Source organism: Pogoniulus pusillus, chromosome 18, assembly GCF_015220805.1.
Source record: "Pogoniulus pusillus isolate bPogPus1 chromosome 18, bPogPus1.pri, whole genome shotgun sequence".
In the NCBI taxonomy this organism is placed as follows: Eukaryota; Metazoa; Chordata; class Aves; order Piciformes; family Lybiidae; genus Pogoniulus; species Pogoniulus pusillus.
Window position 1 is genome coordinate 18,543,810 of NC_087281.1, and position 14,366 is coordinate 18,558,175.

At 37.7% G+C, this 14,366-nt stretch overlaps 1 protein-coding gene across 4 annotated transcripts in view; it reads left to right on the forward strand.

The window, feature by feature from the left end:
* The window catches only part of FMN2 (formin 2), a 157,822-nt gene that overhangs the window by 74,371 nt on the left and 69,085 nt on the right, over positions 1 to 14,366 (forward strand). For all 4 annotated transcript variants that reach the window (XM_064158612.1, XM_064158616.1, XM_064158614.1 and 1 more), the window contains one exon: positions 9,303 to 9,364. In XM_064158612.1, the coding sequence (XP_064014682.1) occupies positions 9,303 to 9,364 (62 nt within the window). The remainder of the gene's footprint in view (positions 1 to 9,302; positions 9,365 to 14,366) is intronic.

Consider the following 14,366-nt stretch of genomic DNA (forward strand, 5'->3'; position numbering starts at 1 on the left):
AGGAATTTGCAAGAAATTCTGTTAAAGTCATGTAAATTATATCCATATGTCAATGATCAATTTATATTAAACTCTTGTTCTGAAACACTTTAAAAAATGCATTTAAGGGAAGGAAATTTACCCAGAGATCAACAGACCTCTACTATAGGCACAAAGCACAGCTTTTATATTTTTTTTAAGCTCACTTAGTTGTGTTATATTATTCACACTTGTGTACCATGCTAAGCCTTGAGTAGCAATTTTGGAGTTGCCATGGCAATCCTTTCCAATTTGTTGAAAATCTTGAATTCTGCCAGTCAATTTTGTGCTTCAAATTGACTCCCCAAACACCAGCCCCCGGTAGATTCCCTGCAAGTGTTTTGTCTTCTGCACACTACAGTTTTAAAACAAGCATATACTGGTAAAATGCCAGTCTTTTCTCAACCATCCTATATCCCACACCCATGTTTTTTTCACCTGCCAAATTCAAACAAATCTTATCTAAACAATTAAGATAATCATTGAAGCACTTTCTATAGTCAAATCAGCAAACCTCTCAAAACCAGAGCTGAAATACAATCTCTCTAAATTAAACAGTCTACAATGGCAATCATGTTTGTATTTAAACATTTTATTCTGAAAGGATTACAGCGTTGGTCTCCATTTTTCCCCCCCTGCCTAGACAAGAAGGCGACATACTGAGTCAAACAAAATGTATTTGTTCTCTTAGAATTGAACTTGCACACTTTTTATAAACAAACTGTATAGGTGTATGAAGTTAGGCTTTACATAATCAGTAACTGCTGTCCTTAACATAGTAGGCAATTGTTTGAAATGTATGTAATGTAACTGTTTATATTTATTATGTGTAGCCACACATACAATCTACTTATATATTTTGGGGGGTGTATGTATATATTCACGTGTATGTAAAAAAAAAAAGCTCTTTTGATACAATTTGATTGCTGTATGTTTGGAATACATCATTAGAGAACAGAAAGGCTGTGGACAAATGCCTAAAAAAATTGAATTGCTTTTATGAAAGAAGAATCACTACAAAGTGATACTTCAGTTTCACCTTTTTTTGTGTGTGAAATCACCTGCTTCTGTTACTTGAAACTTTTCATATGCATATTCTTGCTTAACTAATCCCTATTTTGTTGCTGCTTAGAAATGTGAGTGCATATTCTTGAATATGTAAAAAAAAGTATCCTCTAAAAACAATCTGAAGCAACAGCTGAGATTAATCCATGGCTTCTGCTTGGAAATCTTGTGTACTGTTCTGGCTTCTTACAGAAGCCTTAGGTCAAGGTGGATTACTGCTACAGTAAAATTGTGTGCAGGGAGTTCTAATTGTTGTTTCTCGCCTCTGATCTATGTACTTGTGTTGAAGATCCAGTCTCCATTGTGCTTCATGCACTTAATGATTTCATCCTGAGAAGGCTAGAGTATTTGCTAAGAGATAATCTTATCACAAAGGTACTGAGGGCAAGCAGGCAGGTAATAACACAACATTATTTTCATGTATGTTAACTCTACCCAGTGCAGCCATCACCTACCTACCCATTAGCAACAGGTTCTGGTTTAGTGGTTTTTTTCTGTAAATTGTGCAAATCCATATACTCCTATTTATACTCCTATTCTTATTTCACTTATTTTACAAGAATCTTTTAAAATTACACGACTACGATCCTTGTGATCCTTTGCTTCAGCTCCTAATAGCACAGGGACATTTGGGTTTACCACTGTATTTTCCATATTTATGTGAACATAACATTTATTTCAGGCAGGTACATTCACATTTCTATTAGTTGAGGTAAAGAATAGCAGGGAGTAGTAGTAATTATGAAGTTGAAAGTATCACAGACAAAAGCTCACCTGTGTGTTGTAGGCATCTCTTAGATGAATGACACCAGTAAGCTCACAGTGTGGGACCAGGGGAGAAGCAAAGGATAGCAATTTCTGAAGCTCAGGATTTGGTGTAACCAATAAAACACTACAATAAATGACTGCAAATTTTGCAGTTCAGTTGATTTTTAAATCTAAATTCTAAGCTGTACTTCAATCTGGCTTTACTGTGCAAATAACTTGATACTGCATCATACCATAATCTTTATAGTGTCAAAGGAAGCCACAGCACTTTGATCTCCTAAGGCTCTCCTAGCACTTCTATTGACAATATCGATCTAAACTGGGTAGTTCAGCAGTCAGTCATTCCAAGGAACCTTTTGAAATTGTCTACACTGAGACTTTTTTCTTCCTTTTCTGGTTTCCTTTTATTTTCTTGTGTAGTGTTCTCATATTTTCTTCCAGAGACATGTCAGTAACTGAAGATTTCCATTCTGTATTCAGTGAACAAACAAGTTTACTACTACTTTTTCTCCCTTCTGTTGTCAGACACAATTCTTAAGTTTATCAGGCTATCCTATCTGACGTGTTTCTTGCATCAAAATGTTTGATTCCTTAACGTTTTTTCAAGTATGTTAGTTTTTTAATGATGGTATGTTCTGACCATTAAGTCCACTAGCCGTATGTGATGTTTGGAGCAGATTTGGGTTTCGGTTTGTTTGGTTTGCAGTGGGGTTTTTTGGTGTTTTTTCTCTTAATTAACTGAAAAAATAATTGTTCAAGAAAGATTATGGTGTGACACAGTTGAGATATTAATCTTTTAAAAACAATTTTCCTTCTAAATATCCTTCTTGGGTATTAGTATGTCTCATCAAATTTCATACTACCATTACCTGAGAACGTTTTAGAAAATGACTTAGTAACTTTGCAATTACTTACAGGTTCTGTATAATACAGATATTGGTTCTTACAACATAAATGGACTTTGTTGTTACTATGTCTGGTTGATACCTTTTCTGTTTCTTTCACTCTTCAACTTGGAGTAATATTCCTTGGATATTGATGGTGACACTGAGCAGAATTGTCTGGGGATGGAAATTAGGAAAAAGCATGGAATATGTGGAATTAGTAACCTCTTAGTAACCTGTAGTCTTGTGTGTTTAGAGCTGTATGATGGGCAGAACAGCTGTGAAACTCCCAAATCTTACCTCTGCACAGACCTGCACAATATCAGTATCATTATTATCAGCCACAGAAGCAGGATGCCCTTCCTTCAGTGAAGAAGAATCAGTCCAGCTTTGTAATTTGCTGGTGTGACTTCTGTTGCAGCCATTTGACAGAGGAGGCATAAAGCCTTGCAAAGATTCTTGTTGCTTTTCTGGAGAAAGACAGCAGATGTGAAAGGGAAAGGCAAAGGTGCTTAGGAGAGAAAAAGGAGTAACCTCCTGGAGTGGTACTACTTTTTTAATACAATCATGGAGAAGGTAGTTACAGAAATCAGTATGAAGAACTTGGGTGGGTGGCTTGCTTGCTTTATCTTCTGGAAGCATGAATCTGAGTGTAGCAGGATTAGTTCAGAATTCCTTTTGCAGATCTGAGGTAGTTTTGCTTCATCTACTGCCTCTATCTGAAGAATTGAAACGTAATCTGTTATCAGTCAAGTAGGATTTGGAAATTGTTCAGTCAGGTTTTGAGGAGACTAGCAGTGCTTTTAGGAGGTCTCAAGAAAAGGACACTCACTTTTAGATGGAGTCCAGACACAGAAAAATTTAGGAAGTGTGCTTGAAAAGAACTGAGAAAAGGGACATGCTTTGAAAATTGTCTTGAGAAAGGGAAAGACATAAGATGAAGACTTGACTGGAAAGTCATCCAGTAGTGAGGTTTTGCTAATGAGAGTTTTTGTGCCATAAAAGTTAAATCCAAAGGGTTGAATTGATATTCCCTGAAATTCTAGTCAGTGGCAAATTTTGAATTTTGGCCTTTTAATTTTAAAAGGTAATTTCAGAGTTTTAGACTTGCAAAGACAATATGATTTCCAAGCCCTGGATAGTGTTAGGAATTTGTGTTTTCTCTAACAGCTATAGTGGTACTATTCGTGGATTTAGATTGATAACCTCAGAAAAGTGTAGGTTCACTGAGTCTGTATTGGCTTTGTTTTAGTGGTAACTGGTCATTCACATGCTAATAATCCAATAATCAAAAGTAATGGTCTGTCTCACAATAAAAGAATCAAAAAACACAACTACCTTCCTTTATAGGCTCCCCAACAATCCACTGTGCATCTTCCAGCTTCCTGATGGTGTTTTCTCATGCACTTTTGTCCTTCAGAAAGATATTTGCTGGCAAAATCATTGATCTTGTGAGTGGCTTGATTGCACACTGTGTTTCCCTGAAGACATGGTGATTATTCATGGTGTTAGGCTTGGGATTATTTATTTATTTATGATTGTGTGTGTGTGTGTGTTCTAAATTGGCCTCTAGTTGTATGGGAGAAGGTTTGTCTGTTCTCAGAGTTATTAAGTACGCCTCTGAATATAGTTGTGTGCTTTCCAGTGATCTCACTTAGTTTTTTTTTCAAACAGTAATATCATGGTACTGTCAGCTGAAATGTCTTATAGGGTTCTTAGCCTGATTTCAGAATTAATTGATATTGCTAAGAATAGTTAGCATTTGTCTCTCTGCATGTATTTTATCATCTTTTCAATTTGAAACTAGGACCCAAGTTTCCTTTGTTATTGTGAATTTTTCTTTCCAATTTATTTTTTATTGTAGAAACATAGAGTGAAAGGGAAAGCTCTTCCATTTTGCCAAAAATTCTGTATTTTGCAGTTGCAGAATTTTTGTCTCAAAGGCCCCAGTTCCATTTTTCCATGTAGATTGTGACAAAACCAATGAGACTATCAGGTGATTTTTAAGACAGACAAAAGATTGCTTGAAGCCTTTATTTTGGCTATAGATTCTTTGAAATCTTAGTCCCTTATAGTGTCAAGCAACTCTTCATGATGATTGCTCTTCAACTGATCCCTTTTGTGATTAGATACTGTGTAATCATTTGTTAACCAGTCCTTGCTTAAAAAAATGAAAGGTAAAATCAGTGGTACTTCCCTGTATTATATGTATATATATTTGGGTGTGTATCTGGACATACTTCAAATTAGGTTTAATGCTAGCTACATACATGTGCATATATATGCATTTATTTATATATGTATATGGAGACATTTTACAATATTGAGGCTTGAAAGTAGTGTTTGCTTTATTTACAGCAATAGCAGCAGAAAAGCAAGAAAGTAGAACTGTGAAATCTTGACAGTAACAACTAAATGCTTGAGTCTGATGTGCTTAAAAGAAAGTTGTGCCTGTTAGAGTGAAAGTCAATAGATATTTGTGATGGTTTGGGTGTTCCCTGTCCCCCTTCCACTTTAGAAATCACCCAGACTAGACTCAGCCAGCTCTGGAAATATGAATGAAGCTTATATTTACAGCTAGCACAATATACAAGCAGATATTTACAGTCTATACAGTTATATACAGAAATATACAAGGTAAACGGTAATACAGAAACGCAACAGTCCTCCCAGAAACCTGAGTCCCCAGGAGGGGCTCTCAACCACCCCTGCACCTTCTCCCTACCCCTCTCAACCTTACCCCAGTCCCAAGGAAGAATGGAGATTTGGCCAGGGGGTTAGGAAGCAAAGTGGATTAGGAAAGAAAAATGGAGGGTGAGGTTAGAGAGATGCAGCTCAGCCAGCACCCCAAGCGAGAGTGATGCTGAGAGTATCTAATGTTTTTATTTCTTGTTCCTATACTTCTCAGCAAGCCTGTGAGTGAAGTAGACATCAGCCTTGTTTTCTTTCCACAGCCTGTAATCTAGTTCTCATCGAAACATTCTAGCCTGCTTCAAACTAGCACAATATTCTTCCCTGCCATCTGATGGATGTATCAAAAAGGCTGGATGATATGTTGGTTGTTAAAGGTCATTTTATGCTAGTCAAGACTAGGAAATGGCAATGTCAAGTGAAACAGAAAAATCACTTTTTGAAATAGTCCCATAGGTGAAAATGCCCAACATCTACCAGTTGATTATTAGCCCTTCTCCAGATGTTTGTATAAAAGTATACTGGCATTGTAGCATGAATTGGAATATTTTGATATAAGGAAATTAATGTTTGTCCTTTTTTTTCATTATGTTGCCTCCACACATAGAATCCTTCCATTAGATACTTGTGTAGTCATGCTGATTGTAGGGAGGGAGCGTGTTTAGCTAGTAAGCTTGGCTGCATGACGAAGCATAATTGTTTTTATCAGTTCAAATAGTCTACATGATGGAATTAAGTATGCAGCACTCATCATTTATTTTGACAGCTATCATGATCTGCGTGATGATGTTGCAGTCCCTCCAAAGAACAGAAGCTCATCTCCCAGTTCCTTGGAGTAGGGGAATAATATAGTGAACATTGAAAAATCCTTGTGGGATGCTAGGCTGCTATTTCTGAACATAGACATCAGTAGATGGAAATCTATAGAAATGTATTTGTCTTGGGAGGAGGAGATTTGAAACGTATATACTAGGATCTAATTGCTCCAAGTCCTTCTCTCAGACTGATTTGTTTTAAGCAGCTCCCTGAAGTATGTACACTCTTCTGCATACCTGCTTTGTTGAAAGTACACAGACCTGGCACCGTTGTGTTTGCCAGGAGTTTTCTTATCTCCTACAAGCATTTAAACAAAAGTGGTCTATTGCTCCCGGAGTAATCCGTGGGTGATCTTAACACTGAGCAAAAGTCAGAGCAGGAACTTGTGTCGTATTTCTTAGTGCAGGAGCAGGCAGCCTTTAGAAGGGAGAGAAAGGGGGAGAGCCAGCAGAAGGCAGCCACAACTCAGAATAAATAGCTGAAGCCTTGGGAATATGTTCATATGTGAAAACATTGCATAAGCGTGCTGAAGTGTAGGCATAATACAAATTTGGTTTCATAATATATCCTGGTTTTAATAAAGCTTCTTGTATGTGTGCTTTGGCATATGTGTTTTCTTAGAACTCTCAGGCCCAAAGTAGATCTCATTTCTATTTGCATGTTAGTTTTAGTCATCAGTACTACAAGGCAAATTTAGCATGTTTTTAAGCATTCAGACAGTCCTACAAGGGTTATTAAATACGACATATGCTACAGTTTGTTAAGAGGGCATCTTTAAGTCTCTGTTGCAACAGTTATTACACTCGGGGGGGAACAAAAATCCAGGAGTTTCAAAATATGCCAAATAATTAGTAGCAGATTTTCGCATGTGTCCCCTCCCCCAAAATAAAACAAAAAGTGTTGCTTCCTGAAATGGTAACTGTTGCATAGCCATTATCTTTCAGACTCTCTTGTTTTCTGTTGAAGGTCAAATGGTGCAAGCCCCCAAATCTTTAAAATACTAATGATGAAAATTAATTAATTCCTTAAGTGCTTTTTTTTGTTTCAATCCTAGGAGTCAGCTCCATGGCCTTGATGCAGATACAGTGTAGCCTGCTTAGTTTAATCAACACTTCTTTGTTTTTAATTTTCTTATGCTGTAACTAAAACTATGTCTCAAGCCTGCAAAGGGGAAACATGATGAGTCCCAGACTCAGAGTGCTATCTAAATGCTTTCAAGCAATCGGAAACACATGAGCTTGAATTATATTGTCTGTAGTCTTTACATGTATATACAAAATTTCTCTATGACATTTAAGGACGTGGGTTTATAGAACATAAAGGAACCTACAGCTGGGGTTTCCATTGTTAATCAATATTACAATTTCTAAATGAATCTTGCCTAGAATCTATGATTCTATATTGTCTGTAGTCTTTACATGTATATACAGAATTTCTCTATGACATTTAAGTTCATAGGTTTATAGAACATAAAGGAACCTACATCTGGGGTTTCCATTGTTAATCAATATTGCAATTTCTAAATGAATCTTGCCTAGAATCTATGATTCTGTGGTTCTATATTGTCTGTAGTCTTTATATGTATATATAACATTTCTCTGTGACATTTAAGTACCTGGGTTTATAGAACATAAAGGAACCTGAAGCTGGCGTTTCCATTGTTAATATTGCAATTTCTAAACTGATCTTGCCTAGAATGTATGATTCTATATTGTCTGTAGTCTTTACATGTATATACAGAATTTCTCTATGACATTTAAGGACGTGGGTTTGTAGAACTTAAAGGAACCTAAAGCTGGGGTTTCTATTATTAATCAATATTACAATTATAAATTAATCTTGCCTAGAATCTATGATTCTATCATAGAATCTATGATTCTATATTGTCTGTAGTCTTTACATGTATATACAAAATTTCTCTGTGACATATAAGGACTTGGGTTTATAGAACCTAAAGGAACCTAAAGCTGGGGCCTCTATTGTTAATCAATATTACAATTTCTAAATTTATCTTGCCTAGAGGATCATTTTTACTTGCTGCATGAGTGCACCCACACAGAGCCCCATTACAACAAAAAAAAAATCAAATGCAGAATGGCAAGAAGCCTATTATAAAGTGATAAAAATTATTCATTAACATCACATTCTAATGAAGATTCAATTAATTTTTTTCAAGATTTAAGTTCTGGATGAGGGGAGTTGGATTTATCTGGCCTTTGAATGGAGACCTTGCAGAAAATAGAAGAAGAGTGAAGAGTATTACTTTCAAAACAATACTTGATATTAGATGAGAATAATTTTTTTGCTAGTTTGCATCAGCATTTCCTGTGCCACGTAAAATGTGGTTAATGCAAGGGGTGAGTCGGAGTGACTCTTGGTGATTTGGATTTTTTTTCCCCCCCAAATCCTGATTAGGGAGATAAATCACTCACTTTGTGCTGTTGAACTGACTTTCTGATGCTTAAAAATACAGCATGTGTGTGGCACCAGGTTTGGTTGGGAACAGGAAAAGACATATTTTGTATGTGTAATAAACGTGCTGGCTTAGTGTGCAGAAAACTTGACCCTTGTCAGGTGTTTTGAAGTGTTTTAACTGGCTGACTTGTGGATTAATCAGTTTAAGGCTGAAGCCAACCAGTGACAAGAATGAGCTTTGTTAGGTGAGTGTGTGTGTGTGGCTGTGGGGCAGATTTACAGATTTTTATAATGCTTTCAGCTGGACCATGAAAGTCTGATGCAAAGCTTATCTCTGGCTACGGCCATACTCCTGGGATCATGTTTGTGTACTTCAGGGGAGGGAGATGAATTCTTTAACACTTGACACCTGGCCCTACCAGGTTTCTAGCTTATGGTCTTAGGAATGGTGCTATTCAAGGCATTAATAAAGTTAAAACCTTTAAGCTGTACAACCAGTAGGTCATAAAATCTATTGCTGGGTGTTGTGCTCAGTCTTTCTTTCACAGATGTTTTATCATCCTGACAACTAATTTCTTTTTCTTTTGTGGTTTTTGTTTGTTTGTTTGTTTGTTTTTATTTTGTGTGTGTGTTTTTTCTTTGTAGCTGTTGTGAACTTGGACAACTCTGTTGTTGACCTAGAGACCCTTCAAGCCCTGTATGAGAATGTGAGTAATCAGAGGAAGTCCATACAATGTAGGAATACTTATATCCATGTAGAAGGTATTTGTAGTTTGCATCAGTAACATCAGAGAGCTTATAGAGTGTGTCCTATTTTGAAAAGCTTATAGAGTGTGTCCTATTTTGAATTGACTTCATCTTCCCCCAAACAACAAAAATAATAAGCATTTAGTACTTGAAATAGTATTAATTGCTGTTGTGTATTTTACATAGTGCCTACCTTTTCATGTAAGTAATATAACTTCTGAGTGACTACACAGAAATTGATTTTGCTGCCTTTTTTTGGGGGGGGGGAATGTATTCTTTGATCAGTATGTTTCAGACCTTGTGCTTAAGGTCACTGCCCTCACTTTCTGGTTTTACTAATATAACAATATTGTGCAAGGAAGAAATTGTTTTGACAACAGTAATTCTGCTGATGGAACTGTAGCATTTAATTATTATTATTTCAGGGGTTGCTCCACAATAATTATAATTCTTTGAAAGTACAAGTGTTGCTTTAAGTTAAAGTAACCAAACCCAGTATAAACTGCCAGGGGCTTTATAAATGATACAGAATCACAGAAACATTCAGGCTGGAAAAGACCCTCAGGATCACCATGTCTGACAGTTATTCCTACCCTACAAAGTTCACCCTTAAACCATATCCTCAAGCACCACATCCAAACAACATTTAAACATATCAAGGGGCAGGGACTCAACCACCTCCCTGGGCAGCCCACTCCAATGCCTGACCATTCTTTCTGTGGAAAAAAAATGTTTGCCTAATGTCCAGTCTAAAGCTACACAGTCATAGCTTGAGGCCATTCCCTCTTGTTCTGTTATTATTTTCCTGTGAGACCAGCAACAGCCTCTCAACAAGGTCCTTTGAGGTAGCTGTAAACTGCGATAAGGTCTCTCCTCACTCTCCTCTTTTTCAAAGTAAACAGTCCCCAGCTCCATCAGTTGCTCCTCAGAAGATTTATTTCCCAGGTCCTAAATCATCAGAGAGTGCTTGATCACTAAGTATGCAAAACTGAGGATTCAGTTTGTACTCAAACACGTTGTAAAACTGGACAAGGCTGGTCACTTACAAAATTGTAAACATTGGATCTTGGAAGCATGTTTCTGTCTTCAGCTGAGGCCATCAAGCATTGTCCCCTGCTCCCAAGTATGTTCCCTGAATATATGGAGGTCTGGCAAGACATCTCTGGAAAGAACAAAGAGGCTTTGTACTTACCCTCCAAGGAACCTGAAAATATGAAATGCTAAGCTGTGAAACACAAATGGCATTAAAGGGCAATGTATGATATTGTAGTGATTTTTTTTATTTCCCTCACTTTATAGTTTTGATAATGTGTTGATTGCTTTTACACCTTCCAGATTTTGGTGGTTTAGACTCTGGTTTTCTATGGCCTGCTTTGGAATTATTTGTTGATTTATGAGATTTCTTGTAAATAATCCACTTTGGAGCCTGAAAAGAGACAGTATTTTTTAGTCCACTTCACAGAGAGAGGGAAAAAAAATCATCTAAGCAAAATGAAAAACAGAATTCTGACAAGAACTAGAAAACACTTCTATTCTTTTTTTCAACCATGATGTATTACCTCACTCAACACTGATAATGGTCACATGCATACTTACTCTCTCTCAAAATCTTTATACTTTAAACAATTCCCATCCTCATGCTATAGGATTTCTAGTTCAGTCTATCTTACTTTCATTTTACATTATTTTTAGAGGCACTTAGTGCCATGATCTAGATGACTGGCTAGGGCTGGGTGCTAGGTTGGACCAGATGTTCTTGGAGGTCTCTTCCAACCTGGTTGATTCTATGATTCTTTATTACACAGTTATATCCCTTTCCACACATTTTTTAGGTGATGAAAAATTACATGTATTTGTGGTTGTAAGAAGTACATAGTATAAATACTGCCCTCATCGTTTTCTTATACTTCCCTCCTTTATATTGCATAATAATTTTATTTATTTATTAGCGTTAAAAATAGGCCTCCTATGTGGCTAATATACTAAGAGGATACTTTTCAAATGCTTCATTAAGGTCATCTTTAATATACTTTGGTGTTTTAGTACAATGCACGAACTAAAAATTTACAGTTCATTGAAATGGCCAAGTGCTGTTGTGTTCCTTTTGTCATTACCTTCATTAATTACAGAAAATGTCTAGCAGATACTCTCCTAATGGAGGAGAATATCACCTGTTCATCTCTAGCAAGACTTGCACAGTTGGAATAATGATAATGTATTGATTTGCTTGGGTACCAGGCAGATCAGCCCCACTTCATTGCTCTGTTTTCTTGGGTACCAGGCAGATCAGCCCCACTTCATTGCTCGATTTGCTTGGGTACCAGACAGATCAGTCCCACTTCATTGCTCTATTTGCTTGGGTACCAGACAGATCAGTCCCACTTCATTGCTCTATTTGCTTGGGTACCAGGCAGATCAGCCCCACTTCATTGCTCTATTTGCTTGGGTACCAGGCAGATCAGCCCCACTTCATTGCTCTATTTGCTTGGGTACCAGACAGATCAGCCCCACTTCATTGTTCTATTTGCTTGAGTATCAGACAGATCAGCCCCACTTCATTGCTCTATTTACTTGGGTACAAGACAGATCAGCCCCACTTCTTTGCTCTGTTTGCTTGGGTACAAGACAAAAAACCCCCAGCAACCAAAAAAAACCCAAACCAACCAGCAAAAAACTCAAAACAAACAAAACCCAACAGTTTATTTGAAGTAATCTTTGTAAGGACTTTGTAAGGATTATCTGTTTGATAAAGCTGTGCCTCAAAAGAAACTCATTTTTTTAATTGAATATTATATCATTACTTTATATCTGATCAAAACTTTACATTTGCTTCCTTTGGTAGCTTTACTAATTAAAACAATATTGTCCAATGAATAAAAAGTGTAAGCAAGGATTGGTATCAGAGAGGTGGGCATTTTCTACTCCTCCCTTGTTACTCAGGCTCATCCTGGTGTAAGTGGAGATCTCATTTGGCCACTTCACAGCTGTTAGTTTTTACTTCTTAGGATTTATTTATTGCACTGGGATTTTTTTCCTGGATATTTCAATACCACAGCACTAGTTCTCAGCCTTTCTATTTGATCTCTATGGAACATATGGGAGCATTTGTTTTACAGTCTTCTCTCAGAATGTAATAATTTTTTTTCTGATTGCATATGTCTGATGTGGTGCTTTCCCTTCTTAAATGTGAATGAAATTTGGGCAGTCTCCAAACCTAAACACACCCTAATTTCAAAAGCCACAATCCTGAGGGCTCAATTCCTGTTTACTGAGGAATTAAAGTCTTGTTAAACCACAGAGTTGCTGTATACATGTCAGTGATTTTTTCAATAAATGAAGAAACCCATACCCTAACAAAGACCCAAGCCCTCAATTATTAATAGGATTAAGCAATATTGCACCAAGTGAGGTCTTTACTGCTGCACTGTGTAGCACAGTCACATAGTTCTTATACATGCTTGTGTAGTTTGAGTTATAAAAAGGTTTTTAAATATATGTTGATAATTGCAGATGACACCAAGCTAGGAGCAAGTGTTGATCTGATGGAAGGTAGGAGAGCCCTGCCGAGGGACCTGGACAGGATGCATAGGTGGGCAGAGGCCAGTGGGATGAGATTTAACAAGGCCAAGGGCAGAGTTCTGCACTTTGGCCACAGCAACCCCAAGCAGCGCTACAGGCTGGGGACTGAGTGGCTGGAGAGCAGCCAAGAGGAAAGGGACCTGGGGGTACTGATAGATAGTAAGCTGAAGATGAGCCAGCAGTGTGCCCAGGTGGCCAAGAGACGCAATGACATCCTGGCCTGCATCAGGAACAGTGTGGCCAGTAGGACCACTGCTCAGGCCACACCTTGAGTACTGTGTCCAGTTCTGGGCCCCTCAATTCAAGAGAGATGTTGAGGTGCTGGAATGTGTCCAGAGAAGGGAGACAAAGTTGGTGAGGGGCCTGGAACACAAACCCTGTGAGGAAAGGCTGAGGGAGCTGGGGGTGTTTAGCCTAGAGAAGAGGATGCTCAGGGGTGACCTCATTGCTGTCTACAACTACCTGAAGGGAGGTTGTAGCCAGGTGGGGTTTGGCCTCTTCTCCCAGGCAACCAGCAATAGAACAAGGGGACACAGTCTCAAGCATAGTCTGGATGTTAGGAGGAAGTTCTTCACAGAGAGAGTGATTGGCATTGGAATGGGCTGCCCAGGGAGGTGGTGGAGGCACCGCCCCTGGAGGTGTTCAAGAAAAGACTGACTGAGGCACTTAGTGCCATGGTCTGGTTGACTGGATAGGGCTGGGTGCTAGGTTGGACTGGATGATCTTGGAGGTCTCTTCCAACCTGGTTGATTCTATGATGCTATGAATGAGCTATCTATTTCAAATCTGGACAACTTTAATAGGAGAGTCTAATAGGTTAAATTATTTTTGGAACACTTTAATGTGCTTTAACAAACTCCCTAACAGCAAGGGCTCCAGGTGGCAGCATTAATTAGAGGGGAGGAAGTGGATAAAACTCGGTGCAATTGTCAGTTTGCTGTGCTTGGTTAGGCCATATTGATTGTGATGAGAAATGTACTTATCGGAAAATAAGTGAATGTTTACTTTGAAAAGTCTCTTAGCAACTGAGTTTTTAGATAAAACACTACTGTTTATAATAAGGTAAACCTGCTCCTGCTTACGTTTTCACTCTAATTGTGAAAATACATGTATAAAAATGGATTAAATATTGTATCAAAAAGTTATCTTTGATCTACAAATTTGCCTTTTTCAAATCACAGAATGAAATATGCATCCTTTGTCTACCCTGTTTTTAATCTTTAAAAATCTTAAGTCAGTGCTTTCAAAACATCAAAAGAGTGAAAGGTACCCAGTCGGAAGAGCTTGCCTCCACTCTGATGCTAAATTCAAATCTTCTTCTGAAATACCTGTTGGTTTGGGTTTTTTTGTTGTGGTTTTGTTTTGATTGGTTGGTTTGGTTTT